Source organism: Corythoichthys intestinalis, chromosome 14 (assembly GCF_030265065.1).
Source record: "Corythoichthys intestinalis isolate RoL2023-P3 chromosome 14, ASM3026506v1, whole genome shotgun sequence".
In the NCBI taxonomy this organism is placed as follows: domain Eukaryota; kingdom Metazoa; phylum Chordata; class Actinopteri; order Syngnathiformes; family Syngnathidae; genus Corythoichthys; species Corythoichthys intestinalis.
Genome location: NC_080408.1, coordinates 16,880,357 through 16,907,550, shown reverse-complemented (window position 1 = coordinate 16,907,550; position 27,194 = coordinate 16,880,357). Strand labels below are relative to the sequence as shown.

General features: G+C 39.2%; 2 protein-coding genes across 9 annotated transcripts in view; both read right to left on the bottom strand.

Annotated features, from left to right (window-relative positions):
- Positions 1-5,125, bottom strand: part of LOC130929769 (receptor-type tyrosine-protein phosphatase mu-like) — a 468,571-nt gene extending 463,446 nt beyond the window's left edge. For all 8 annotated transcript variants that reach the window (XM_057857249.1, XM_057857247.1, XM_057857248.1 and 5 more), the window contains exon 1: positions 4,716-5,125. In XM_057857249.1, coding sequence (XP_057713232.1) covers positions 4,716-4,788 — 73 coding nt within the window. In that variant the 5' untranslated portion in view covers positions 4,789-5,125. The remainder of the gene's footprint in view (positions 1-4,715) is intronic.
- A 17,994-nt stretch (positions 5,126-23,119) lies between these two features.
- Positions 23,120-25,224, bottom strand: LOC130930292 (leucine-rich repeat-containing protein 30-like). The gene has a single exon (XM_057858151.1). It carries the CDS (start codon positions 25,222-25,224, stop codon positions 24,325-24,327), a length of 900 nt encoding a protein of 299 aa, XP_057714134.1. The 3' UTR covers positions 23,120-24,324.
- Between the last annotated feature and the right edge of the window lie 1,970 nt (positions 25,225-27,194).

The window sequence follows — 27,194 nt, the reverse complement described above, 5'->3', positions numbered from 1 at the left end:
GCCCAAAATTACATTATTGGCTGGCATTGGCTGCCAATGACAAACAGACGTTCAATCCGTTTGAAGTGGGAGGGTGGCAGCGAATGAACATTCGTTCATTCGCTGCCACCCTCCCACTTCAAATGGATTGGACGTCTACTAGTGATAAACTCATTCCAATTCACAGCAGAGGCTTGTTTTTCTGTTTATTAGTTGTTTGTAGAATATCCTAGAATGATTTCCTGACCAACGTATCGATAATTGTTGTATCGCCATATCGTCAGATCATCGTTATGGTGAGCTTTGTATCGCAAATCATATCAAATCGTGAGCTAACATAAGTTTCCCACTCCTGGTAGAAACAAGAAGTAATGTTTAAACTTGGTGATGACTATTTTACAAGATAATATTTTTTATTCTTGGCAACTGAAAAAGTCCCTCATTGGCAAGTTAACGGAATTTCCCTCTTGTTGGGCTGATGTAGAGATTAAAAAAAAAAAAAATTGCACAGTTCGTAACGGTGCTGAATAATTGTATAATTATCATTTTGATAATTAAAATTGTTCCAACAGTTGTCATCACATAAACGAGTTGCATCAAATGAATGTGTCTATTATGTAAAATGGATTTCAGTACTTGACAAGCTATAACAGTTTGATTTTGCTGTTCAAATGAACAGCTGGACAGTTCAAAATGGGAAATCAACACAAGAAAACAGGGATTGTTGCTGGACTATTAGTGTGTGTGGTTCACTAAGGCGGAATGGTGTGTGACTGGTTAGCGTGACACCTTAGTAAGTGTGTAACGGTACATGTATTCGTATTGAACCGTTTCGGTACTTGGTGCTCGGTTCGGAACGGAGGCGTACCGAACGAGTTTCTGACGTAATGTAACCCTTACTTTTCGAGGCTGTGAGTCGATCGGGTTACAGTTTCTTTGTGTAGATTATATTTACTCCGTCTTCTCTACTATAATGAGGACCAAAACGAACGGTAGGTCAGTAAGAAACGTCAACGGCGCGACAACGTGATCGCCGCGAAACAGTGAAACGCGGGCGTTAAAGTCAATCCATTAATGCACACCAGTCGCAGTGCGGCCACGTGCTAGACGCGTCCCAGAAGCGGCTCAGCGCGACGCACGCGAAAAGAACTGCAGTTTATTATTTGACGCGAGACGTGGCCCTCCTGCGTCAATACTACTACAGGTAGCTAGGATCGGGCCGGAAGTCACTCGTGTAAAAATATGGTGGATCCGGTCGATTTTCAAACTAATATGCAATCGTAACCTACTTTTTGAGTCCATCAGATCTCTTGAGTGGTAGATCGGGGCACAGTTGACTTGTCTTTGTTGATTTACTGCTATCTTCTCTGCTATAATAATAACCAACATGACCCCGTGTTCAATACAAAACCCTCCTACCACAACAAAACAATTAGGAACTAATATTCAGATAGGAACTAAAGTTATACAACAGAAAATATACAATATAAATGAATACTACATCAAATTTGTAAAATATAAACACATGATAAAATAAATAATAGCCCATTTAAATAAAATAAATTGAAATGAGCTAAAACACCTGTAATTAAATAATAAGAATAGTACACAGATCCTGCTTACAGAATTAAATTTATTAATTTCTGTGTGGCACTTTAACTTGAGAAAATCCATCAATAAAGCTGTTGAAAACCGTTCATAAGAAAAAATGTTTCATTGAGGCATTTCATTTGTAAAATACATGTTAAAATCTTTGTCATTGAGATTGCTTTTCTCTTTAGCACAGGACTTTTTTTTTCTTCTTTCTTTCAGAAAGAAAGCTGACCAATACGCGGAGTCTGAAAGGCAAATTGTTGTTGGATTATCTTTAAATACCCGCTACTTTTTGAGCAGAATTCTAGCTTTGTATAGGCTAATGTTCCTATTGTTGAAAGCACAAAAGTGTGTAATAAACAACTAGCACATTAATATTTTGCATTTTACTTTCTTACTGGACCGAAAATAAACTGAACTGTGACCTCAAACCCGAGGTACGTACCGAACCGAGATTTTTGTGTACCGTTACACCCCTATTTTTTATTCTTGGCAACTGAAAAAGTCCCTCATTAGCAAGTTAACGGATCTTCCCTCTTGCTACGCTGATGTCGAGATCAAAAAATGCACAATTCATAATGGAGTTTGGTGCTGAATAATTGTATAATTATTGTTTTTTTTTAATCATTTTGATAATTAAAATTGTTCCAATAGTTGTCATCACATAAACGAGTTGCATCAAATGAATGTGTCTATTATGTAAAATGGATTTCAGTAGCTGACAAGCTACAAGTTTGATTTTGCTGTTCAAATGAACGGCTGGAGAGGTCAAAATGGGAAATCGACACAAGGAAACAGGGATTGTTGCTGGACTATTACTGTGTGTGGTTCACTAAGGCGGAATGGTGTGTGACTAGTTAGCATGACACCTTAGAGACTGAGGATTTAATCCCGGCCTCCCGCTTTCCTGTGTGGAGTTTGCATGTTCTCCCCGTACGTGCGTGCATTTTCTCAGAGTACTCCGGTTTTCCTTCCACATGCATACTAGGGGTACTAAATAACACTCTAAATTTGTCATAGGTGTGATTGTGAGTGCGACAGATTGTTTGTCTATATTGCGATTGATCCACAAGCAGTCCAAGGTGAACCCTGCTCCCTGCTCATAGTGAGCTGGGATGAACTCCAGCACCCTTGTGAGGCTTAGCGGTTCTGAAGATGAATTTATGAGTGCATTTCACTACTTCTTATCAGGAAGCAGAATACGCTATAATGGTACGTACTACTTAATTGGCTGCTGCAGACATAGAAGCAGGAAATTAACTGGAAAAAAGCCAAGTTTGGTGCTTGATTAATTTAGGAGAAAAAAATGAGTTTCACTACTTAAACGCACAAAGCAGAGTACACAGTTGGTACAAAATCCACCAGCTTGCGACCTAAACAGGCTGCAGTTGACATTGAAAGCGTAAGTAACAGGATGCGACAGGTTTTAGATCAATTTGCGTTTCACAACTTTTCAACACAAATTAGAGCAAGCAGTAACTTCAGCCGTCCGTAAAGGGGCTACAGGAGTGTAACGCGAAGAGAATGGAATCAAAGTTTAATGTGGTATTATTCAGTAAAAAATAATTTTACTATTAATGCTTGTGAGGACAAGCAGAGTAAATTATCCACTACAAACCCATATACTTTAAAGTATAATCAGTAGAAGCCACAATATTTATTTATTAATGAAATTCTTGATTTAAATGTTTACAGGTTTAACGACGCTCATGTTGTTGTTGTTCGCTGTGGTGTGTACACTATTATTTTTTTTTATCCATTGAACCGTTATTCATGGATGGTTCACCACGAAATTTCATATGTAAACACGCATCGATCTTCACAGTTCAACTTTTGATTTTTTTTTTTTTTTTTTGTATCCGTGCTAATCAATTAATTGCGGATAGTTTTTTTAAATCACCATCCCTAGTTGAGGGATCAGTGGAAAGCCCTACGAGGGGATTTGGGGTGGCCTTTGTCGTCTTGTAAGTTAGCGGAGAAAACCAAGTTCAAAACAAGTGAATTATTGTCATCTCCATGCATCCTAAGCATTATAGGACAAACCTGGAGAAGTGGTCTGTGGAGCACACAAAAATGAGGAGCTCAAGGTGAATTAAAAAGAAAAGGAAAAAAAAAAACTTATAGGGGCTCAAACAGGGGAGGCGGATGTTTTTTTTTTTGGGTGGGGGGGGTCCAAATGGAACAGCACTACGTGCGTGATCTGTTTTGCACATGAGCTGTTAACACATCCCCTCCATAGCAAACACTCTAGCCTGCCGTGTGGCTAATCTGTCACTTCGCCCGGGACAGAGTGAAACACATTGATTTTTTTTACTAGTTTACATATTTACACATACACACACATACATTCTTGTGTTCAATTAGGACGGTGTTCATTGCATCTCTAAACCTCACTCAAGAGGAACAAAACTGTGAGGTGCATGACTGGATAAATAGATTTTAAAAATGTTACATTGTTTACCAAGACGACGTTTAAAGTTTCCACCAGATCTGCATCTCTTCCATCTAAAGATGCTGCTGCAGAGGCGTGCAATACTGCCCCCAACAGTACACCTAAGGTAGCGCTTTTTGTAGTCAGCCAAGTTTCAAATAGAAGCTTAAAACAATATATTTGGGAACCGGATCAATGAAATCATTCGTCCATTAGTGGTCATCAGCGGGGAGAACGGATTAATGTGCTCTTTTGGTGTCAATACGAGCCCTTGATGGATACTCATTACATTACTGGACATACCCTGAACTTTCTCCCCCACCAAAAATCAATTTCAAATGGAAATTATCGGTTGGTTTGGCAATTAAAAACACAAATGGAATCGAAACAATTTAAGTATCACATTGTTACAAAAAGTGGCCGTTTTGTGAAATCCACGATTTAGCTCGAAGTCGCTCTTTACCGTCTTATTTTCACGGAGGTTGCAGTCAGGACGCGAGAATCCTTTTGAGGTTAATCACATTAGACAGGGCAACTTATAAAGATAAAGTTAGAAACACAAACTAAACTCCCTAAACTCGACCCTCATTCACGGAGGCGGCTAAATGGGCGCACCTGCTCGGAATCATCAATTTATCATCAAAATATTAACAAATCAACAGCAACAAAAATTGCATTCATATTTTTTCCACGCGACCACCCGTTCACTTACCTTTAAAAACTTCTCCCCGGGTGGATAGCAGTAGCGTGGAGGCGGCAAACCACCAACCGACAACTTTATCCATGTCGACGGCGCCGTGGCGACCGCGGGTTGACAAAACTCAACTCTTCGGTGATTGTCTCGCAACTTCGCTCGAATCCTTATAAATTAAAAGCAAAAGAACCTCCGTGGTCGTCCTTCTAGTCTTTTTGTGTGATTTTTTTTAGACAGGCTGACGACGCCCGGATGGTGCTGCTTCTGCTTCTTCTCCTTCTCACTCCTGAGCTCCGCTTCCACACTCGTTGCGCGTGGATGGTGTGAGTGGTGCCTTGCTGACTGTGTGCGTGACCGTGAGAGGGCGTGTGTGAGCGGGGTAGACTGAGGAGCGAATCGCGCTACTACCCCACCCTACGGTGACTCCGGTTGAGTGAAACTGTTCAATTAACCTGGCTTGTTTTAACATTTATGGACCCCTTGACGCAGGGCTGGCCCAGCCTATACGCAGACTATGCAGCTGCATAGGGCCCCTGACCACTAGGGGGCCCCCAATCTGGCGATTGTTTAATTTATATTCTATTTTGTTTAATACAGTTCGCTTTATTTTACTTTTGTGAGTTTTGATACTTGATTACAAGCTTAAAACAACAAAAAGTTCTTCCTTAACTTTTTTCCTCTTTTAGAAAAAGGTTTGGCGCTATCTACTGTAAGTACTGACAATCATTTGGGGTGAGAAGTTTGAAGTATGCAGTGCAACAAAATCTGATTAATATACAAAATATGGACGTATGGGTTGGATTGCATGTATGGGTTTCACAGTACACTGTGACGAAATGGTGGGCCAATTTGCTTAGGGCCCCCAAATGGCCTGGGCCGGCCCTGCCTTGACGTCATGGTGCTTTCTAACACAACTTTCACGTCACTACAAGTGTTTTCATTAACTACTTCGCTTCTGTTTTGATAAAGCATACTTCCGATAATGGCGTTTCTTATGAATCCACCTGTAGGTCAAGGGCGTAGGTTTGCATAGGGACGGTAGGGACATAACACTACCAACTTTTCAGGATGCTCAAATTGTCCCCACCAACTTCTAAGCAACTTATTTGCATTAAATAATGAGTTCAATTATAATTTAGATTGTCTTCCCATATGTTGTAAGGATATAATTGACCCTACCATTACAAAGTGAATTACTTTCATCAGGGTTGTCACAGATTACTTTAAAAAGTAATTTGATTACTGATTACACCTAAAAAAAAAAAAAAGTAATCTAGTTACTTTATTGATTACTTCATTATCAAAGTAATTGATTTTGAAGTTTTTGAAATGTAAATAAACCAATCTGTTGTGATAAAACAACAAAATTGCAATAACTGCATTCACCATCAAAGTGAGGTCTAACTGTAACTGTAGTCTTGAAACAAATCTGAATAAAGAAAAACATTGCAATAAAATAATGCAAACTGGTTAAACATGAGAGTAGCTGAGATCTGTCATGAGAGAAGATTGCTTCAATGATATCTGGCGCCATCTAGCGTCGTGAATGGGTATAATGTCTAGACCGCGAATATAAGACGACCCCTACTTTTTCAGTCTTATTTCAATGCAAAAAACACCGTCTTATATTCGGGCCAATACGGTGCATGTTGACGACATGCCGCGTCCTCCACAGAGGAGAGATATTTGAAGTTTTTTCGGTCAGCATAAGCAGCCACCACTGTAAGTAATGTCAAAAAACGTCAATATTGTGGAGGTGGCGAACATGCCGCTAATTTTGCTACTGAAAGTCGGACCTGCATCAGTTAGCATAACATTAAACTGTGTGAATTTGCTAATCTGCAAAACTCGAGTAGGAAGCTGCTAAGAGAGGTGTCCTCCTGTATGTGTTTCATACTGCTAATGTTCATTAAACTGTGAGAAATGTAACCAAATCTGATGGAAAGTATGGAACCAGAAAAATATAAGTTAAATTATGTACAAATATTTCAATTTAAATTTACTAATAAAATCTAAACATTTATTCTGGAAGTTTTCAAAAAGTTTCCTTAGTAATTTTTGAAAACAAAGGTTTGAATTGAACGGTGTATTACCTGAACCTGTAGACCCCAATCACGTGACGTCACAACTCCGCCCCCCTGACTGGTGCCGCCATATTGTCCGTCAGCTCATTGTGTTTACATATTACCGCTACGTACATTCCTCCTATTACTGCGTGTTTTTCTGCTTGTCTAAGGAATCATCGCTTAGTAAATGAACCCAAAAACCTTCCTGACCTTCCTTCCTGACCGTTAACATTGATTAATCAAAATGGTGAACGCATGTGTGGCGGTTGGTTGCAGTAACAGAGAAGATAAACGGTCATTTTAGTAGTTGCTGTGTGCCCATTGTTAAAAGGGCAAATCTCGAAAGCAGCACGGTTTGTTTATCTCGGTCCATGATGCGTTTGTGTCGACAGCCGTTAGACAGCAGCGAAAACATCAATATGATGCCAACACGATCGCAGACATCATCAGACGGAGACTACGAAGCTCGTCGCCATGGTCGTGCAGCAAGAAGGTGAGCGCAAACAACAGGTGTTGTGCCGAAAAACAGCCGCCCTGTTTCCATACGGAAACGACTTTCTTGTACCATGAATATGTATTATTTTACTGTGCTTGAACTAATAAATGTCATACCTGTGTAATTGTCATTGGGATATGGTCGTGAAAACCTGTAGTCTGATACATTTCTTTTCAAAGATCTTTATGTGGCCCAGTCCACGATTTGTTACTAAAATACATTACTAATAATTTGTGTAATTTAATTATTTAAAACCGATCTTACAGTCGTAAATCCATTACTGTAATGCGTCCATGAAAACATTAGATGTTTCCACGTCAATAAAGCGTTATAAATAAGCGCTCCCGGCAGGGGGAAGATTTCACGCGGGGCAGCTATTTTCCGGCACACACCAGCCTGATGTCGATCAAATTTTATTTTACAATCGTGACAACGGTGACGCTCAGCTGACCAAATGTCGGTTTATATCCGATTTTGGGTACCCAACTCCTCATCGTGACATAAACTGGAGTATGATTGGAAATTTTGTGGTTTTAGGACGAGCTCTGACGCACGGGACGGGACCGGACGGGAGGAAACATCGGTTTGGGCATCAAATATGGATCTGGCGACTGAATCGACCGAAGCTTTTCCAAATAACGGCTTTTATGCAACTCATCCAATGAGTTTACAGCGTCTGAAAGCACAGGGGCTTCCATAATTTGCAAGTGAATCCACTTTTACAAACTACGATCATTGACAATACGACACAATGACGGACAATATGGCAGCACAATACAGCGATCACGTGATTGTGTGACGTTGGTGATTGGGGTCTATACACATTAAAGTTAGTTTAAGTCAATACAGATTTATTTTGCATTGTCCTTTAGCCTATCAATTAATTAGGTCCATATTCGTGAGAAATGTAGCACTGACCCACGTTCACCCAATGTGTTTGGTCTTATTAATGTCCCGTCCCCAGCAAAAAGTGTATATGCAGGTGATGCTGTTATATCGTCCCTACCAATGTTGAGACCAAACCTACGCCCTTGCTGTAGGTCATCACTTATCAGTTATTTGAAGGAAAAATGTCATTAACCCTTTCACGGGCAGCAATCAGGACAGCGGGCAGCTATTCAGAAGTTGATACTGAAAGGGAACCTTGGACTTTAAGTTATTTATTATTATTTTAAGTTATTTTCCCCTCAAAATAACTCAAAATATAGCCATTAATATCCAAGCACCTGGCAACAAAAGGGAGTACACCCCTTAGAAAGTACGTACATCCCTAAATGTCCAAATTGAGTACTGCTTGTCATTTTCCCTCCAAAATGTCATGTGACTCGTTACGAAGAGGTGGGGGGTCAGTCTGTTAGTGCTCAGACCATACGCCGCACTCATCAAATTGCTGTGCATGGCTGTCACCCCAGGAGGAAGCCTCATCTGAAGACGGTGACAAGAAAGCCCGCAAACAGTTTGCTGAAGACATGTCAACAAAGCACATGGATTACTGTAACCTTGTCCTATGGTCTGATGAGACGGGCAGGCTATTTTTGGTTGGTGCACTTCACCATTTATTGTTTATATAGTTTTGCTGTTAGTCTGTGACTTATTTACATGTCACACTTCAAGTATATGAAGAATAAAGCATAGGTTTGGTGTCAAAAGAGTTGTTTTGATGTTTAATTTTCAACAACAGACAGTCAACACTCAATACATCATCACTGATTAAGAGTGCCTCGGTGCTTTGATAACTTTAACATCAAGTCTTCTAACGCAGTGGGAAGTTCCATAGCCGCCAGAAATCTGTTATGACTTCTCACTGGCTGGTTGTAGGACACTGCAAACAAATCGGGCTGGAGGGCTTTGCAGACCTCGGACAAAACGCTGGACGCAGTGCTTGACACCAGTTTGAAGCTAGCCGCCACAGCTTGCTGGTTTCCACCCGAGGCTAGAACTCTGTGCGGCATCAAAAGTCGGACAGACCACCTCGAAACCGTCTTCTGCGTCGCCTGCACCTCAACATTTGTATGCATGTATTCAATGTTGATGAGCTGAAGATTCCACATTCCACATTCAAGCGTTCCATCTTGCATTGTTTATTTATTTTTTCTCCGTTAAACTAGAGGAAGTCAAAAAGCGTGCCCCAAAAACGTACACACACAACGCCACACCCCTCTAGTGGCTTGGCGGTGAATTACAGAGCAACGAGTTCCCTAATTGCAGAACTATTGAATGCTCATTGACGCCGTAGTCACTTCGCCGTCACCGCAACGCAGGAGCATAACTCAGGCTTTACTCCGCTACTTTGGGCTACACAAGAGTCGCTACATTTTTCGTCTTTATTCTACATATTAGAATTTTTTTTTTTTGCTAGTGATGCTATTGCCAAGAGTAATGCTACAAATTTCACCGATGACACGTCGCAACAATAATCACATGACTCCATTACACCAATCAGACGCAAGCTTGCCTTTCTATGATCTCGTAAGCCTGATCAATCATGTGTATTTAAAGAACGATAACAAATGAAATATTTGACATCGAGCGCTCCCCTCAACATGAATGGAAAGCGCAGATTTAAAACTTTCTCCCAGTTTTTATTTGGCACCCATTGACCACGAAAAACCGGAGATATGATCCTTTTAATTTCATAATAGTAACTAAGAAGGGACTACAGTATTCACTATTCAAACTAGGAACTATTTTCTCCACTAGAGGGCAGGGCACTCATGCTCTTTGGACGAATAATGCTTCATTACTCAATTTAATGATTTTTTTTTTTCCTTTGGCTTAATGTGGTTATGTTAGGGATTATTGTACATTATCTTTATAACAACAGTTCATATAGATAAATTCGCGCTGAGAGAAAAAAAAATACCATTGTTTTAAAAAAAATTCAAACAATAACAATTAGGGTTGTTCCGATCATGTTTTTTTGTTCCCGATCCGATCTCGTTTTAGTTTGAGTGTCTACCGATCCCGATATTTCCCGATCCGATTGCTTTTTTTTGCTCTCAATTCAATTCCAATCATTCTCGATAATTTTTCCCGATCATATACATTTTGGCAGTGCATTAAGAAAAAAATGAATAAAACTCGGACGAATATATACATTCAACATACAGTACATAAGTACTGTATTTGTTTATTATGACAATAAATCCTCAAGGCATTTACATTATTAACATTCTTTCTGTGAGAGTGATCCACGGATAGAAAGACTTGTAATTCTTAAAGGATAAATGTGACTTTGTATATTGTGACTAAATATTGCCATCTAGTGTATTTCTTGAGCTTTCAGTAAATGATACTGTAGCCATTTAACTTCTGCCCAAATGCATGATGGGAAGTGCAACCATGACTGTGCGTAGTGGTACCAATTGATATATCTTCTCTGTGTTGTGAAATAACATAGGATGTTAAGAAAAAGATCAATTACTACCTTTCATCCCCACATTGCATCCCACGATATTTCTAATTCTAGGGAGAGGGATTGTAAGGTTATAACCCATTAAAAAAAGGCTCCAAAGGCTGTGAAAATTCACTCTACTCATTTTAGGCTTCCTTATAGCTCTATATTTAGGTAAAACGACGCCATTACAGATTGAACGCGACAATGCGTGAGTGCGTGCAGCGCATGCGTTAATTGCGTTAAATATTTTAACGCGATAAGTTTTATAACCCTACCTTAAGCGTAAACTAAAGACTCTGGATGAGTGTAACATATTATGTCTGTAACGTTAAATACAATTAGAAAACGATTTAATTAAAAAAAAAAAAAAATTTAATCAAAAAAGGGCATGTCCGATATTTTTTTGCCGATTCCGATACTTTGAAAATGACGTGATCGGACCCGATCGATCGGGACATCTCTAATAACAATATATAATAAGCTGTTACTCAAAATGTAAATTTTTTGGATGACTACTTTTACCCTTACTTGAGCAATAAAGTAACGCTACTCTTACTTGAGAAAAACTTATGGCTGCTTTACCCACCTGTTTGTCACTGTCACTAGACGAACACTACCGGGTCACTCCAATTCCTTTTACGCGGCGAGACGTCCAGCACATGCACACATTGGTTGAACGCGGTGAGTACTTACTATTTGTGTTTTTATTGAGTCTTTTATCACCTTTTAATTGCCTCAAAATACTTTTTGCATGTGTTTCCCTCTCATACGTTTAAGCATTGTGTTACTTGTGGTAGCTTTAAAACAGATTGTTGATCTGTTGACCACATCGGTCACGTAGCATATTTAAACCACCCTTATTTAATATTACTACGTTTAAGTATTTAGCATTATAGAAATGAATAGGAACTTTTGGGGGGAATTTGGGGGGAACCGTTGGTTTTTGCCAAATTCTTTATACAACTTTTATGCCCCTTTCCGTCCTGGAATTTTTTATGTGTAAATTATGTGATTTGTTCAAAAATTATAGGACAAATAGCGTTTTTGGGCAAATGGAAAATTTTGGGGGGGGTCGTTCAAAAATGTTCCTGCGTTGCGCGGAAACTCATTTCGATACTTGAACAGTGGTGATCGGTCAAACGGTAAAGTTGATTTTCTTCCTTATTACTTAACTCATTGCCTGCTATTGACGACAATCGTTCTCTTATTCTTTTGGAGTTAAGACTGGATGTGAATTCCTATGTTTCACTGCCATTGAAACAACATGCATTTGCCCTTCTCACTCAAAATGGATTGGACATCTTGCACTGTCAATTAGATGAGTACTCTATGAGGGTTAAATAAAAATATCTGATAATTCATGCATGAACGATTTAAAAACACAAGGGAAAGTTGGTACATAAATGGTGTGACCTACAAGAAGACATCACCAGATGTTAGTTCTACAGGGGGCAAATGACACACTGTACATGGGGGGTACAATAATTACTTCGATACTCCTATATTTCCAATAAGTCTACCCCATTCACGCAGCACATAATCATCACATCAATCATCATGTCCAAGACAGGTTTGCTATTCCTGATCAGCTGCAAGAAATATGTCAACTTTGTTTTAAAAATAACTGACAAGAAATCCTGCATATGTTCATTTCCTGACCAACAACAAAACCGGCAAGGTCAAGACCAATACCGAAACCACAACAAATCCAGAAGAACCTTGTTGGATTGGTTGTATTTTGTCATTGTTCTTGTTAGATCTGTGTAAAGGAAAGAATGAATGGGGCCTTGTATCGAGAGTTTGAAGATGAGACGTGGCTGGGTCTTTCAGCATGACAATCATCCCAAACACACAACCAGGGCAACAAAGGAGTGGCTTCGTAAGAAGCATTTCAAGGTCCTGGAGTGGCCTACCCGGTCTCCAGATCTCAACCCCATAGAAAATCTGTGGAGGGAGTTGAAAGTCCGTGTTGCCCAAGGACAGCCCCAAAACATCCCTGCTCTAGAGGAGATCTGCATGGAGGAATGGGCCAAAATACCAGCAACAGAGGTGAAAAGCTCGTGAAGAGTTAAAGAAAACGTTTGGCCTCCGTTATTCCCAACAAAGGGTACATAACAAAGTATTGAGATGAACTTTTGGTATTAACCAAATACTTGTTTTCCACCATGATTTGCAAATAAATTCTTTAAAAATCAAACAATGTGATTTTCTGTTTTTTTCCCCACATTCTATCTCTCATGGTTGAGGTTTACCCATGGTGATAATTACAGGCCTCTCTAATATTTTTAAGTGGGAGAACTTGTACAATTAGTGGTTGACTAAATACTTATTTGCCCCACTGTAAACAAATATATAAAATATGTCAACAATAGCTAAAAAAAATCATTTTAAAGCATAAATGCCCAAAGTGATACAAAACATGTCATGTGACACTAAGCAGATGAAATTTAGTTGTTTTGGCTGCTGCCTTGTTGTGCATTGTCATGTCTACAGCCCTTAAATGACTTGGAATGTACAAAAATGCCATTTGGAGCACAACTGTCTTCTTTGTCGGCCGCGCTGACCATCATCCTGTGCAGCTGAAACACTGATATTGACATCGACATCATACAAATCCATACTCCTTCATCATATTAACCCCACCCCCCGTACCTGCTCCTCCAACAGGGAGGCAAATCCATTAAACAAGACATGATGAGCTAAATGTGAGGTAATACTCAAGTGTCACTCTTGAGCTGTTTGTCAATAGGCGCCACATGAAAGGGGTTCATCGTATCTTGTGGAGCAATGACACAATTTCACATCTTGCACAACAGGGAGGCTTGCTTTTTAATTATCCTACTTGATTGTCAAAGGCTCAGTTTGGCATTGATTTGCTGTCGAATGGCCCCTGGTGGTATTTCTCTGTTTATTTACACAATTTAACATTAGAATTGGGTGATGCGACCTTAATTAAAGTAAAAGCTTAAAATTATATTGAAATTCAATGCACCAAAATGATAATAAGCAGCCCCGCCAACACAGAGGCAATGTTTTCAAAGTGACTTATTTACAGTGGGTCAAATAAGTATTTAGTCAACAACCAATTGTGCAAGTTCTCCTACTTGAAAAGATTAGAGAGGCCTGTAATTGTCAACATGGGTAAACCTCAACCATGAGAGACAGAATGTGGAAAAAAAAAAAAAAAAAAAAAACAGAAAATCACATTGTTTGATTTTTAAAGAATTAATTTGCAAATCATGGTGGAAAATAAGTATTTGGTCAATACCAAAAGTTCATCTCAATACTTTGTTATGAACCCTTTGTTGGCAATAACGGAGGCCAAACATTCTCTAACTCTTCACAAGCTTTTCACACACTGTTGCTGGTATTTTGGCCCATTCCTCCATGCAGATCTCCTCTAGAGCAGTGATGTTTTGGGGCTGTGGTTGGGCAACATGGACTTTCAACTCCCTCCACAGATTTTCTATGGGGTTGAGATCTGGAGACTGGCTACGCCACTCCAGGACCTTGAAATGCTTCTTACGAAGCCACTCCTTTGTTGCCCTGGCTTTGTGTTTGGGATCATTGTCATGCTGAAAGACCCAGTCACGTCTCATCTTCAATGCCCTTGCTGATGGAAGGAGATTTTCGCTCAAAATCTCTCGATACATGGCCCCATTCATTCTTTCCTTTACACAGATCAGTCGTCCTGGTTCCTCTGCAGAAAAACAACCCTAAAGCATGATGTTTCCACCCCCATGCTTCACAGTGGGTATGATGTTCTTCGGATGCAATTCAGTGTTCTTTCTCCTGTGTTTCTACCAAAAAGTTCTATTTTGGTTTCATCTGACCATAACACATTCTCCCAATCCTCTTCTGGATCATCCAAATACTCTCTAGCGAACCACAGACGGGCCTGGATGTGTACTTTCTTCAGCAGGGGGACACGTCTGGCAGTGCAGGATTTGAGTCCTTGGCGGCGCATTGTGTTACTGATAGTAACCTTTATTACTGTCGTCCCAGCTCTCTGTAGGTCATTCACTAGGTCCCCCCGTGTGGTTCTGGGATTTTTGCTCACCGTTCTTGTTATCATTTGGACGCCACGTGGTGAGATCTTGCATGGAGCCCCAGATTGAGGGAGATTATCAGTTGTCTTGTATGTCTTCCATTTTCTAATAATTGCTCCCACAGTTGATTTCTTTACACCAAGTGTTTTACCTATTGCAGTTTCAGTCTTCCCAGCCTGGTGCATGTCTACAAATTTGTCTCTGGTGTCCTTTGACAGCTCTTTGGTTTTAACCATAGTGGAGTTTGGAGTGTGACTGACTGAGGTTGTGGACAGGTGTCTTTTATACCGATAATGAATTAAAACAGGTGACATTAATACAGGTAACGAGTGGAGCTTCGTTAGACCTCGTTAGAACAAGTTAGACCTCTTTGACAGCCAGAAATCTTGCTTGTTTGTAGGTGACCAAATACTTATTTTCCACTCTAATTTGGAAATAAATTCTTTAAAAATGTGATTTTCTGTTTTTTTTTCCCACATTCTGTCTCTCATGGTTGAGGTTTACCCATGTTGACGATGACAGGCCTCTCTAATCTTTTCAAGTAGAAGAACTTGCACAATTGGTGGTTGACTAAATACTTATTTGACCCACTGTAAATAAGTCACTTTGAAAACATTGCCTCTGTGTTGGCGGGGCTGCTTATTATCATTTTGGCGCATTGAATTTCAATATAATTTTAAGCTTTTAAGCACAATTGGTGGTTGACTAAATACTTATTTGCCCCACTGTATGTAGCATGGCAGAAAAAAAAATTACGCTTTACGAAAATTGCGCCTCACAGTAAGAGGAAGCACAACACACCTGGCATCCAGAACAACAATATCCCATGTGCTGTCATCTGTTAGTCTAAAATCATAGGCGGAGTATGACTTTCGGGGCAGGAGGGGCCCAACATGTTGATGACCCCGAAAAGCAGTGTCAGCAATAAAATTAACTTACCAAAACATTTATAATATTAAGGCAAATGATCGTTTTTTTGTTTCCTATCATTCTTGAGGGGAATTCTCAATCAGGCTGCTTAGGACAGCTATGCTTTTCGACGAGATCATGATTTATTGAATATGGTACGCCCGTCGGTGTCGTGCGAATGTAGTTACCCCCATCAAAAATTGTATCCCCTGGGCGGAGCCACTGTGCTGCACTGATTTGCTTGATTTCCGTGTTTTGGTGATGTAGTTATCTACGAGGTTTTTTTTTCTGTGGTATAATGTAACATACGTACTGAAGGTGAAAAAAAGGCAATGTTTCACTGTTTTACTCGTAGGATGACCTACAACTGTTATTACTGTAATTCAGGTCCTGTATTGAGTTTCTCGAGTTTAATAAACGTCAATGGCCAAAATATATAACTGTGGTTCTTTTCTGGCTTCAAATAAATGTTTAAGTCGACATAACTCATAACTAATGCGTGTCTGTGCGCTCCCACGGCCAGGGGATACAATTTTTGACGGGAGTAACTAAATTGACAAGACACCGGTGGAAGCTCTGTTGTACAATTAGCGTATTTAGTGGGGCAAATTTAAACTCCGCACACCATTTTGGCGGTGCTGTCTGGCGTTTCATGGTCCACATTTTCAATCCTTGGTTCTTGCTCAGTAGTTGTTGTCGCTTTTGAAAGCTTAGGTTTGAAAATTTATGCATATCCACCTTGCCTCTTCAGTCCTCGGGTTTTTTTGACTACGGTTAAGCAAAGCAAATGGTAAGGTGCTTCTCACATGATGTCGAAAAATAATTTTGACCCATTAAATAAATATCTTTTTTTTGTTCATTTCATTCAATTTTGTTGTTTGTTTTATTGATTCACAACTTTTATAGACAATATTTTACCGGAAAACTCTTAATTTTAAAAGCATATATATATATATATATATATATATATATATATATATATATATATATATATATATATATATATATACCCATTGACAGTGTATCAAATACTTGTTCTACCCACTGCATATATATATTAGGGGTGTCAAACGATTAAAAATTTTAATCGAGTTAATTACAGCTTAAAAAATAATTAATCGCAATTAATAATTAATCGCAATTAATCGCAATTCAAACCTTCTATAAAATGTGCCATATTTTTCTGTAAATTATTGTTAAAATGAAAAGATAAGACACAAGATGGATATATACATTCAACATACGTAAGTACATAAGTACTGAATTTCTTTATTATAACAATAAATCAACAAGATGGCATTACCATTATTAACATTCTGTTAAAGCGATCCATGGAAAGAAAGACTTGTAGTTCTTAAAAGATATATTAAAACCCCTCTTCATGTTTTCGTTTTAATAAAATTTGTAAAATTTTCAATCAAAAAATAAACTAGTAGCCCGCCATTGTTGATGTCAATAATTACTTACACAATGCTCATCATGGGTGCTGAAGCCTATAAAATCAGTCGCACCCAAGCGCCAGCAAAGGGCGGCAAAACTCTGAAAAACACAACAAGTACACCTTTCACTCTGCTGTCATTTTAATCTGTTTGAGCGGGGCATTTGTGCGTTAATTGCGTCAAATATTTTAACGAGATTAATTTTTAAAAATTGATTACCGCTCGTTAACGCGATAATTTTGACAGCCCTAATATATATATATATATATATATATATATATATATATATATATATATAATATATATATATATATATATATATATATTTATTTATTTATATTTATATTTATATATACATATATAGGAAAGTCAATTACATGCAATGACACTTTTCGGCCATCGGGGGGGCTGCCCCCGGCCGCCCCTTAAACTCTGCGTATGTCCAAAATGTATACATTCATTCATTCATTCATTTTCCATGCCGCTTATTCCTCACGAGGGTCGCGGAGGTGCTGGAGCCTATCCCAGCTAACTTCGGGCAGTAGGCAGGGGACACCCTGAATATTAGAAACTAAATATTAAACTTTCACAAAGAAAAAGAAGTTGATATACGACCATTTTCATGGCTATATTTTTATCTATTTATTTTTTCTTTATTTCATTTACAAAGATCAAATTTGTATTAATGTTTTAGTTTAAAGGTGACACTGCATTATCTTCAAATTATTTTTCATGACATTTCACAGCATTTTATCAGGTTTGCAAGACAATTTTTATTGAAAATGCACATAATGACTTTTCTCAAGTTATTTTAACTCTGCAAACAGCTGGATTCATGTTTCAACTTAAACACTTTGCTCTGATTGGCCAGTTGTGAGTGTGTATATCAGTAGGCTAATGTAGGCTTAATGTTTACATTAAGATATCGCATGGCCATAAAGTAAGTGACCAGGTACTTGGATAATAAAGTGTGGTGTAAAATTACACAGTCACCAATTTCAAATCTGCCCGTTTGCTGAGTGGTTTGACTTACAAAAGGGATGCGATCAAGTCATAAATAACATAGATGACATTTATCTGGTGCTTGATACTGTGGTGGAGGGTGGTTGTAATTCCATTCAAGGTCACCTTTAAGGGATAATGTTGGTTAGTCTTAATCATTTATGTTTATCTATTTGACAGCTTTGGTTTAAAGGAAATAGTGACTTACACTTTACTCACTAAGTAACTATGGAACACTGATTTTTACTTTCACACACAATTCTTCCAATATCTGTTCATCACCTTGAAATGCCACATTTCAGCCACGGAACCCCTTGTGTGAGGTGAGGGATATGATTGTCCGACTCAAAACACTTTGACTAATGTAAAACCCTGAAACTCCAGCAGAGGTCACTTTTCAAGCTTTGCTCCCAATGACTTATAGTGAACTTGGAATAAAGACTTTAAAATATTTAATATTCACAAAACAATTGCAGATTATAGAATGGCTACTACAAATACAGAAATCAGTAATAACTTCATATAATCTTACATGCAAGCAATCGTTTATAGGTGATTAATGGAAAAAAAAAAAAAAAACCTGCTAAGTATCTGCCCTCCTAAGGAATTCAATTTTTTTTTGCTGATTTCCAGCTTTCATAGATTAGAAAACAAATGTAATATAAACTTCAGGATTTAAATTGTGATTTTATTCATTATGGGGTGGGGGGACAAAAAGTAATGAAAAGGTTATTTCTCCTTTGTATAATTACAAACTAACTTTGGATATTTAGGAATCTATGAAAATATGAGTTAATTTAATTGACGACACCAAAGCCTGATTGCCCCAGAATAATACATCAAGAATTTCCTAAATCTTACCTGTCAGACATTAAATTGACATTAAATTGAGATTTCAAAAAGGTGCAGCTCAGTCAAAAGATCACAAAGAAATTTTCAAACAAGTCTGAAAGGGATTACAAAGCCGTATGTAAAACATTGTGATTAACAGAGGAGAAAACATGAAACAGAGGTGAGTGAAAAACGACACCAAGAGTACAGTGATGAGTCAGGACAGGGAACCCAGGAAAACATCTAAAGAACACTAAACTAACTCATTTAAGGTCAGTGTACATGATTCAAAAATAAGGAAGAAACTGGGCAAAAACATGCATCCATAAAGGGTTATAGTAAATTGAAAAGCACATCCGACAAAAAAGAACATAAAGGTCCATGTTACGTTTACAAAAACAACAGCAACAAACAAATAAAAGAGAACATAAATAATTCCCAAGACTTTTGCGACAATAGTCTATAGCAGTGGTTCTTAACCTGGGTTCGATTGAACCCCAGGGGTTCGGTGAATATGTGAAGGTTAAGAAGCGCAGAGCCCTATTTTGTACGCTGACTAAATCTAGGCAAAGTGGTGTTTTCCACCAAGTTTTGGAGTAGTTTGCCATCACTTTACAGGCTTTATTCCATGTCTTTCAAATGCTAGCCCGCTACCTAATCGGAGGCGAAATCGGTTTGCTCAGTGGAAGGTTGACTGGCACTTGGTATCAGGAAGTATAACAGACCTACAGACAATGTGAACTGCGTAGATAATTAAACAAAAAAATTGCATCATTTTACGCCATGAAAATAGTATGTGATGCAAGGATGCGACAATAAAATGAGAATGTAGACATGAAAACAAAAAAAAGGAACAGTGTGAAATCAAATGAGTTTGATTTTACTTGCCAATGTGAAAATCAACACCAAAAGGCAAAATTATTTGTAGTAAATATGAAATCTGGAAGAAATTTGAACAGGAATTCACTTAGATGTTAGCTGTCTAGGGTTTGAACTCCTAAAAAAATGGCTTTATTATGTAATTCCGAAGGGTTCGGTGAATGCGCCTGTGAAACTCGTGGGGTTCGGTACCTGGTTAAGCACCACTGGTCTATGGTATCGACCGACAAGATGATAGTTGAACCATTTGTTACTTCTAACATAAAAGTAATCCAGCATTTAGGGGGGAAAGGGCATCATACTAAGAGTCAAGCATGTTTGTAATGGTGGTGATGTGATGGTCTGGGAGCTGCTGTAGGACCTGGTCAATTTACTATGATTGATTGAACCATTAATTTTCTTCTTAACCAGAACATCCCAAAGGAGAAATGCTGTGTCATGAAATTAAAAAGGCCGTTCATGCTCAATAACTGCAGTGTTACTGACTTTAAACATTTCTTTATGCCAAAGTGGACCAATTGTCTCCATCAAGAATGAAAAAAAAAACATTGCCAGGCTTTGGTAGTAATATCTTCAGTTATTCTGCATGCAATGAAAAAACACAAAAGAGAATGGGAAAAAAATTTTTGTCATTATCATTTTACACAAAAGTCCAAAAATGAGACAGACAAAAGTTGTGGCACACTCTGAAAAATCATGTGATGCTTCGTTTAATTAACAGCACCTATTACTTACCTGTGGCACATATAACGGTGGTGGCAATAACTAAATCACACTTGCAGCCAGTTAAAATGGATTAAAATTGACTCAACATCTGTCCTGTGTCCTTGTGTGTACCACATTGATCACGGAGAAAAGACAGAAGACCAAAGAACTGTCTGAGGACTTGAGAAGCTAAATTGTGAGGAAGCATGGGCAATCTCAAGGCTACAAGTCCATCTCCAAAAACTGAATGTTTCTGTGTCTACCTTGCGCAGTGTCATCAATGAGTGTAAGGCCCTGTGGCACTGTGGCTAACCTCCCACGATATGAACAGAAAGGAAAAATTTATGAGAGATATCAACGAAAGATTGTGCGAATGGAGGATAAAGAACCTCGACTAACATCCAAACAAGTTCAAGCTGTCCTGCAGTCCGAAGGTACAACAGTGTCAACCCGTACTATCCGTCGGCATCTGAATGAAATGGACTCTATTGGAGGATACCCAGGAAGAACCCACTTCTGACCCAGAGACATTAAAAAGCCAGGCTGGAGTTTGCCAAAACTTAGCTAAGGAAGCCAAAAACGTTTTGCAAGAATGTTCTCTGGTCAGGTGAGACAGATGTAGAGCTTTTTTGGGAAAAGGTCATCAATATAGACTTTACAGGAAAAAAACAAGGCCATCAAAAAAAAAAAAGAACACGGTCCCCACAGTCAAACATGGCAGAGGTTCACTGATGTTTTGGGGATGTTTTGCTACCTCTGGCACTGGACTGCTTGACCGTGTGCATAGCATTATGAAGTCTGAAGACTACCAACAAACTTTGAAGCATAATGTAGGGGGCACCCTTCAAATCTCAGAGACCTGGAGCAGTCGGCCAAAGATGAATGGTCTAAAATTCCAGCAGAGTATTGTAAGAATCTCATTGATGAATACCAGTCGCGGTTGTTCACAGTTATTTTGTCCAAAGGTTGTCCGGCCCATTTTTGGAGTTTTGTGTAAAATGATCATGATTAAAAAAAAATTTTTGATTCTCTTTTGTGTTTTTCATTGCAAGTAAAGTACCGTATTGGCTCGAACATAAGACGACCCTGATTATAAGACGAACCCCTCTTTTTACATTTTTTTATCCAGTAAATAATTACAGTACATCTGAAACAAATGATTATAACAATATGTTTGAGAGAAAAAGTATGTTATTTCGCCTCATTCAAATCTTAATATCTGAACATTTAAATATGTAAACTAAAGTGCAATCACATTCGTAAATGAATGGCTTCTGATTTTTGAAATGTAAATAAACCAATCTATTGTGATAAAACAACAAAATTGTAATAACTGCATTAACCATCAAAGTGAAGTGTAACTGTAGTCTTGAAACAAATCTGAATAAGGAAAATCATGACAATAAAATAATGCAAACTGGTTAAACTTGAGAGTAGCTGAGATCTGTCATGACAGAACATCGCTTCAATGATATCTGGCGTCATCTAGCGTCGTGAATTGGCATAATGTCTAGACCGCGAATATAAGACGACCCCCACTTTTTCAGTCTTATTACAATGCAAAAAACACTCTTATATTCGGGCCAATACAGTAAATGAAGATATTACTACCAAAGCATTTGTAACTGTAATCACTTTCTGGGAGAAATTGAGCATTATCCGACAGAATTGCAGGGCTGCCAATACTTTTTGGCCAGCAGTGTATATGCACTTTGTACAATAACAATAAAGGCATACATTCTTAATTTATAATACAGTGCGCCTTATGTAGTATGAATTATGCTAATGACATCAAAACTATTTTGTAGGAGCATAACTGTATTATACTGTTTCAGTAAAGTGCTCAAGATGCACATTCATCATTCATCCAACTAATGCCGATCGATCGGGTCCGATCACGTCATTTTCAAAGTATCGGAATCGGCAAAAAAATATCGGACATGCCCTTTTGAAATTTTTTTGTAATTTTTTAAAATTAAATCGTTTTCTAATTGTATTTAACGTTACAGACATAATGTGTTACATTCTTCCAGAGTCTTTAGTTTAAGCTTAAGGTAGGGTTACCAAATTTATCGCGTAAATGGCGAGAATTAATACTTATTACATTTATCACGTTACAATATTTAACGCAATTAACGCATGTGTTGCACGACCCACTCACGCATTGTCGCGTTCAATCTATAATGGCGCCATATTACCCATGCAGTACATAGAGCTAAAAGGCAGCGCAAAATGAGTAGAAAGAATTTTGGCAGCCTTTGGTGACTTTTTTTTAAATGGCTAAAGCCTTACAATCCCTCTGCCAACGATTAGAATAATCATGGGAAGCAATGTGGGGAAGAAAGGTAGTAGTTGATCTTTTTCTCAACACCCTATGTTATTTCCCAACGCAGAGAAGATATATGAATTGGTACCATGACGCACAGTCATGGTTGCACTTCCCATCATGCATTTGGGCAGAAATTAAATGACTACAGTTTCATTTACTGAAAGCTCAACAAATACACTAGATGGCAATATTTAGTCATAATATACAAAGTCACATTTATCCTTTAAGAATTACAAGTCTTTCTATCCGTGGATCCCTTTCACAGAAAGAATGTTAATAATGTCAATGCCATCTTGAGGATTTATTGTCATAATAAACAAATACAGTACTTATGTACTGTATGTTGAATGTATATATTCACCCGAGTTTTATTCATTTTTTTCTTAATGCATTGCCAAAATGTATATGATCGGGAAAAATTATCAGGAATGATTGGAATTGAATCGGTAGCAAAAAAAAAAAAAGCAATCGGATTGGGAAATATCGGGATCGGCAGATACTCAAACTAAAACGATCGGATTGGTAGCAAAAAAACATGATCGGAACAACCCTACTAATAATCAAATTGTTAAATAAAACAATATTTAGAATGTTAAACAATAACAAACTAATGACAAATGCAGTGCACTGATAAACCAATGCGCCTTATAATGAGGTGTTTCTTATGTATAAAATTGAACTCGTTCATTGATGGTGCGCCTTATAATCCGGTTCGCCTTATAGTTTGAAAAATACTATAGCTTTTGGGGGCAATTACTTTTTCACACAGTCCAATACAACTTCTGATAGCATTTTCCAATTGTTTCTCTGTCTGACATTTGCTCATACCATACAATTGAAATCAGATCACTACTTAATTTTGCTGTATACTCTGACACTACAAAATCCTTCAGTTAGTTCATATAACGTTTTTTTGACCAGGACACTTCGGCAAGGAATTTTAAATCTTCGTATTTTATTCCTGACTAAATAAAGGTTACAGTGTTAAGAAAAACTAATAAACATGTATTCATAAAGAACTTCCGAGAATTAGCAACAGTGTCACTGGCATTTCTACGAGAAATTCTTTTAGATCCTTTTGGAATCTTCCCATAAATTATCTCACACTGGACGCGTATCTTGTTTGCTCTTTGTTGCATAATTTTCCCCCTTCTACTTTACTGTTCTTTCCACTCACTGACCCCTATGACCTGAATGCAACAAACCATGTGTTTGTTATCCACCTCCCCACCAAACACTTGCCACTAATCAATCTCCAAATGTAGACCTGTGAATTTTTGCCCCCACTTTCTAACCCTTAACTATGGATAACGCTCACAGGCGAGCTCCGCATAGCGTGCGTGGTGGCGGTTTGTAGGTGTTTATTTAGAGCCAGCGACACTTAAAATCTATTTGTGTGCTGTAATATGCCCTGTGATGTAATACTAATAGTGGAATCCGTGGCCGGACAGGTATGTGGTTGAGCCGTGAGCGCCCATGTGTCCGGCGTCGGCTTGGTGCCAGCATCACACTCGTTGGTGGAGCTTCACGTAGGTTTGAGATAGTTATACAAAGAGCTCAGTCCTCCTTGGAGTACCTCCTGAATAGGCTTGAGCAAAGGGTTATGTATAATATGAAGCCCCTTGTCCAGAGGGTGGCAGGCCAGCCTTCTAAGTCTGATCAGCAAGTACATCTCCACTGGCACATTTTGCAGTTCATTGAAGTCCACATTGAGGAGCTCTAGGGACTCCAAGAAGCACAGGGTCTTGGGCAGAGTGTGAATGCTGTTCCCCTCCACAATAAGTATTTTGAGATTGACTAGGTCCTGGATCTGGTCGGCAATCGTCTCCAGGCGATTGCAGGCAAGGTGGAGAAAGACCAGGCCCTTCATGCTGTAGACACAGGTAGGGATGTGGGCGATGCGGTTGTGGCTCAGGTTGAGCTTAGTCAGGCTGCGCATGGCTGCCAAACTGCTGGGCAGACCACTGATCTGGTTGTTGGCCAAGCTGAGGACCTCCAGGCAGGTGCAAGAGCCCAGCTCCTCTGGCACTTCACTCAGGCGGTTTCGGCAAGCAAAAAGTACACGCAACTTTTTCAGCAAGCCGATCTCTGGTGGAAGGCTGGTCAGGTTGTTGCCCCATAGGTTGAGTACCACCAGGTTGTCTAGGGCACTGAGAGCTGGAGGCAGTGAGCAAAGGCAGTTCATAGACAGGTTGAGCTTCTGGAGCTCACGCAGCTCCCACAGCTCAGCTGGGGCATCGTCGAGCCCGCGCATGGCCAGGCTCAGGGTGCTGTAGCCAAAGTGTACTGTGGCATGTCTGCGAATTCTCTCAGCGGCCGACGACACGCTGGTCTGATCACTGCCGGTGCTCCTTCGGCCTCCTTGGATGACGCTCACCTCGCTCAGCTCCTTGTTGGAGAAGCCGTGAGACTGTTTCCCACCCATCGTGACAAATGGTCCGCATGTGAAACACTAACGCTGAGTTGTTGCTCTCTAGACAGCATCTGTGGTGGTATCTGCTGACTCCTTCCTGAGCTAACACAGCACTGTGGGGGGCTTGCGCGTGGTCTGCTCGTAACAGACAAAGTGCCTGTCTTACAGGGTTTCATTCCCCAGCTGGTCCTGTCACTTGTCAAGTCCACAGATAGAACCATGCTCCCCACCACTCTACAAGTGCGGGGTGGGTCTGTGTCAATGCCATGATCTCATACACAGACACAGAGGGCACACACACTACATGTCAATTTACGTACTTGTGTTGATCTCTTCACCCCTGTCCCATAAATAAAGACCTTTGATTTAAGGTACAACTTATGACAGGACATAATCGCCTTTGTCCTCTGTCTTGACCGAGGCGCATGTTCTCCAGTCGTGACCTAAACTTGACACCAAGGAGGCAGCGGCGAAAGTAACACTTCTCAGAGGAATTAACGGAGCCTCCTGTGCAGACGTGCGTGCCGCTTATAAGCTCAAGTGCAAAAGGACACGGAACATTCCGCTAAGCTTCAGGGAAACATCGGCCACAGTGTGCTGCCTCTCCCAGTTAGTCTCCATGGGTCAAATCTTACACTTAGAACTTATATGATAAATTGAATCCTCTGAAGCGAGTTTCACTTACAGTGCCCTCCATAATTATTGGCACCCCTGAAAAAGATGTGTTTTTTAGATTCTAATTTTTTTTTAAAATTCAAATAATATGGAGCCTTAATGGAAAAAAAGAGAAAAATCCAACCTTCAACACAAGTGCATTAATTCAGTGGGGAAAAATCCCACATAAAGAAAAAAAGTATTTTACATCAAATAATGTGTGTCACAATTATTAGCACCCCTGGTGTTGATACATTGTACAACCACCTTTTGCCAACAAAACAAGGTCTGGGGACTGAGATGGCCATGGGAGGAGTTTGATTTTGTGTATGGTGAACCATTTCTGTGTAGATTTGGCCATAAGTTTAGGGACATTGTCTTGCTGAAAGACCCAGTGACGACCCATCTTCAGCTTTCGGGCAGAGGGCAACAGATTTTGATTTGAAATGTCCTGATATTTTAAAACATTTATGATGTCATGCACCCTAATAAGGTTCCCAGGGCCTTTGGAAGCAAAACAACCCCACAGCATCACTGACCCACCCCCATACTTCACAGTGGGCATGAGGTTCTTTTCAGCATGCGCATCTTTCGTGGCATGCCAGACCCACTTAGAGTGTTTGTTGCCAAAAATCTCAATCTTTGTCTCACACAAAAATACACACGGTCCCAGGCTTCAACTGGGACCGTGTGTATTTTTCTGTATTTTGCAAACAAACACTAACATTGTTAGGGTGCATGGCATCATGAATGCTTTGAAATACCATGACATTTTAAATCAAAATCTGTTGCCCTCTGCCCGAAAGCTGAAGATGGGTCGTCACTGGGTCTTTCAGCAAGAAAATGACCCTAAACATATGGCCAAATCTACACAGAAATGGTTCACCAGACACAAAATCAAGCTCCTCCCATGGCCATCTCAGTCCCCAGACCTTGTTTTGTTGGCAAAAGAGGGTTGTACAAAGTAGGGGTGCTAATAATTGTGACACACATTATTTGATGTCAAATATTTTTTTCTTTATGTGGGATTTTTTCCCCACTGAATGAATGCACTTGTATTGAAAGTTGGATTTTTCTCTTTTTTTTCTATTAAGGTCCCATATTATTTGAAAAAATAAATATTAGAAGCTAAAAAACATCTTTTTCAGGGGTGCCAATAATTATGGAGGGCACTGTAATTAACAATGTAACATTTGGTGGGCATGACAATCAAGAATTAAGTAAGAAAAAAGTTAAGGTGCTCATGCCAGAAAACCAGCAGGTCTGGGTTTTTTGTTTGAAGTAAAAATTTTAGCAATCTCAACAACAACAATCTCATTTGATCGTCA

Coding starts and splice junctions, on each gene's coding strand:
- LOC130930292 (XM_057858151.1), bottom strand. CDS start 25,224: ATGGGTGGGAAACAGTCTCACGGCTTCTCCAACAAGGAGCTGAGCGAG.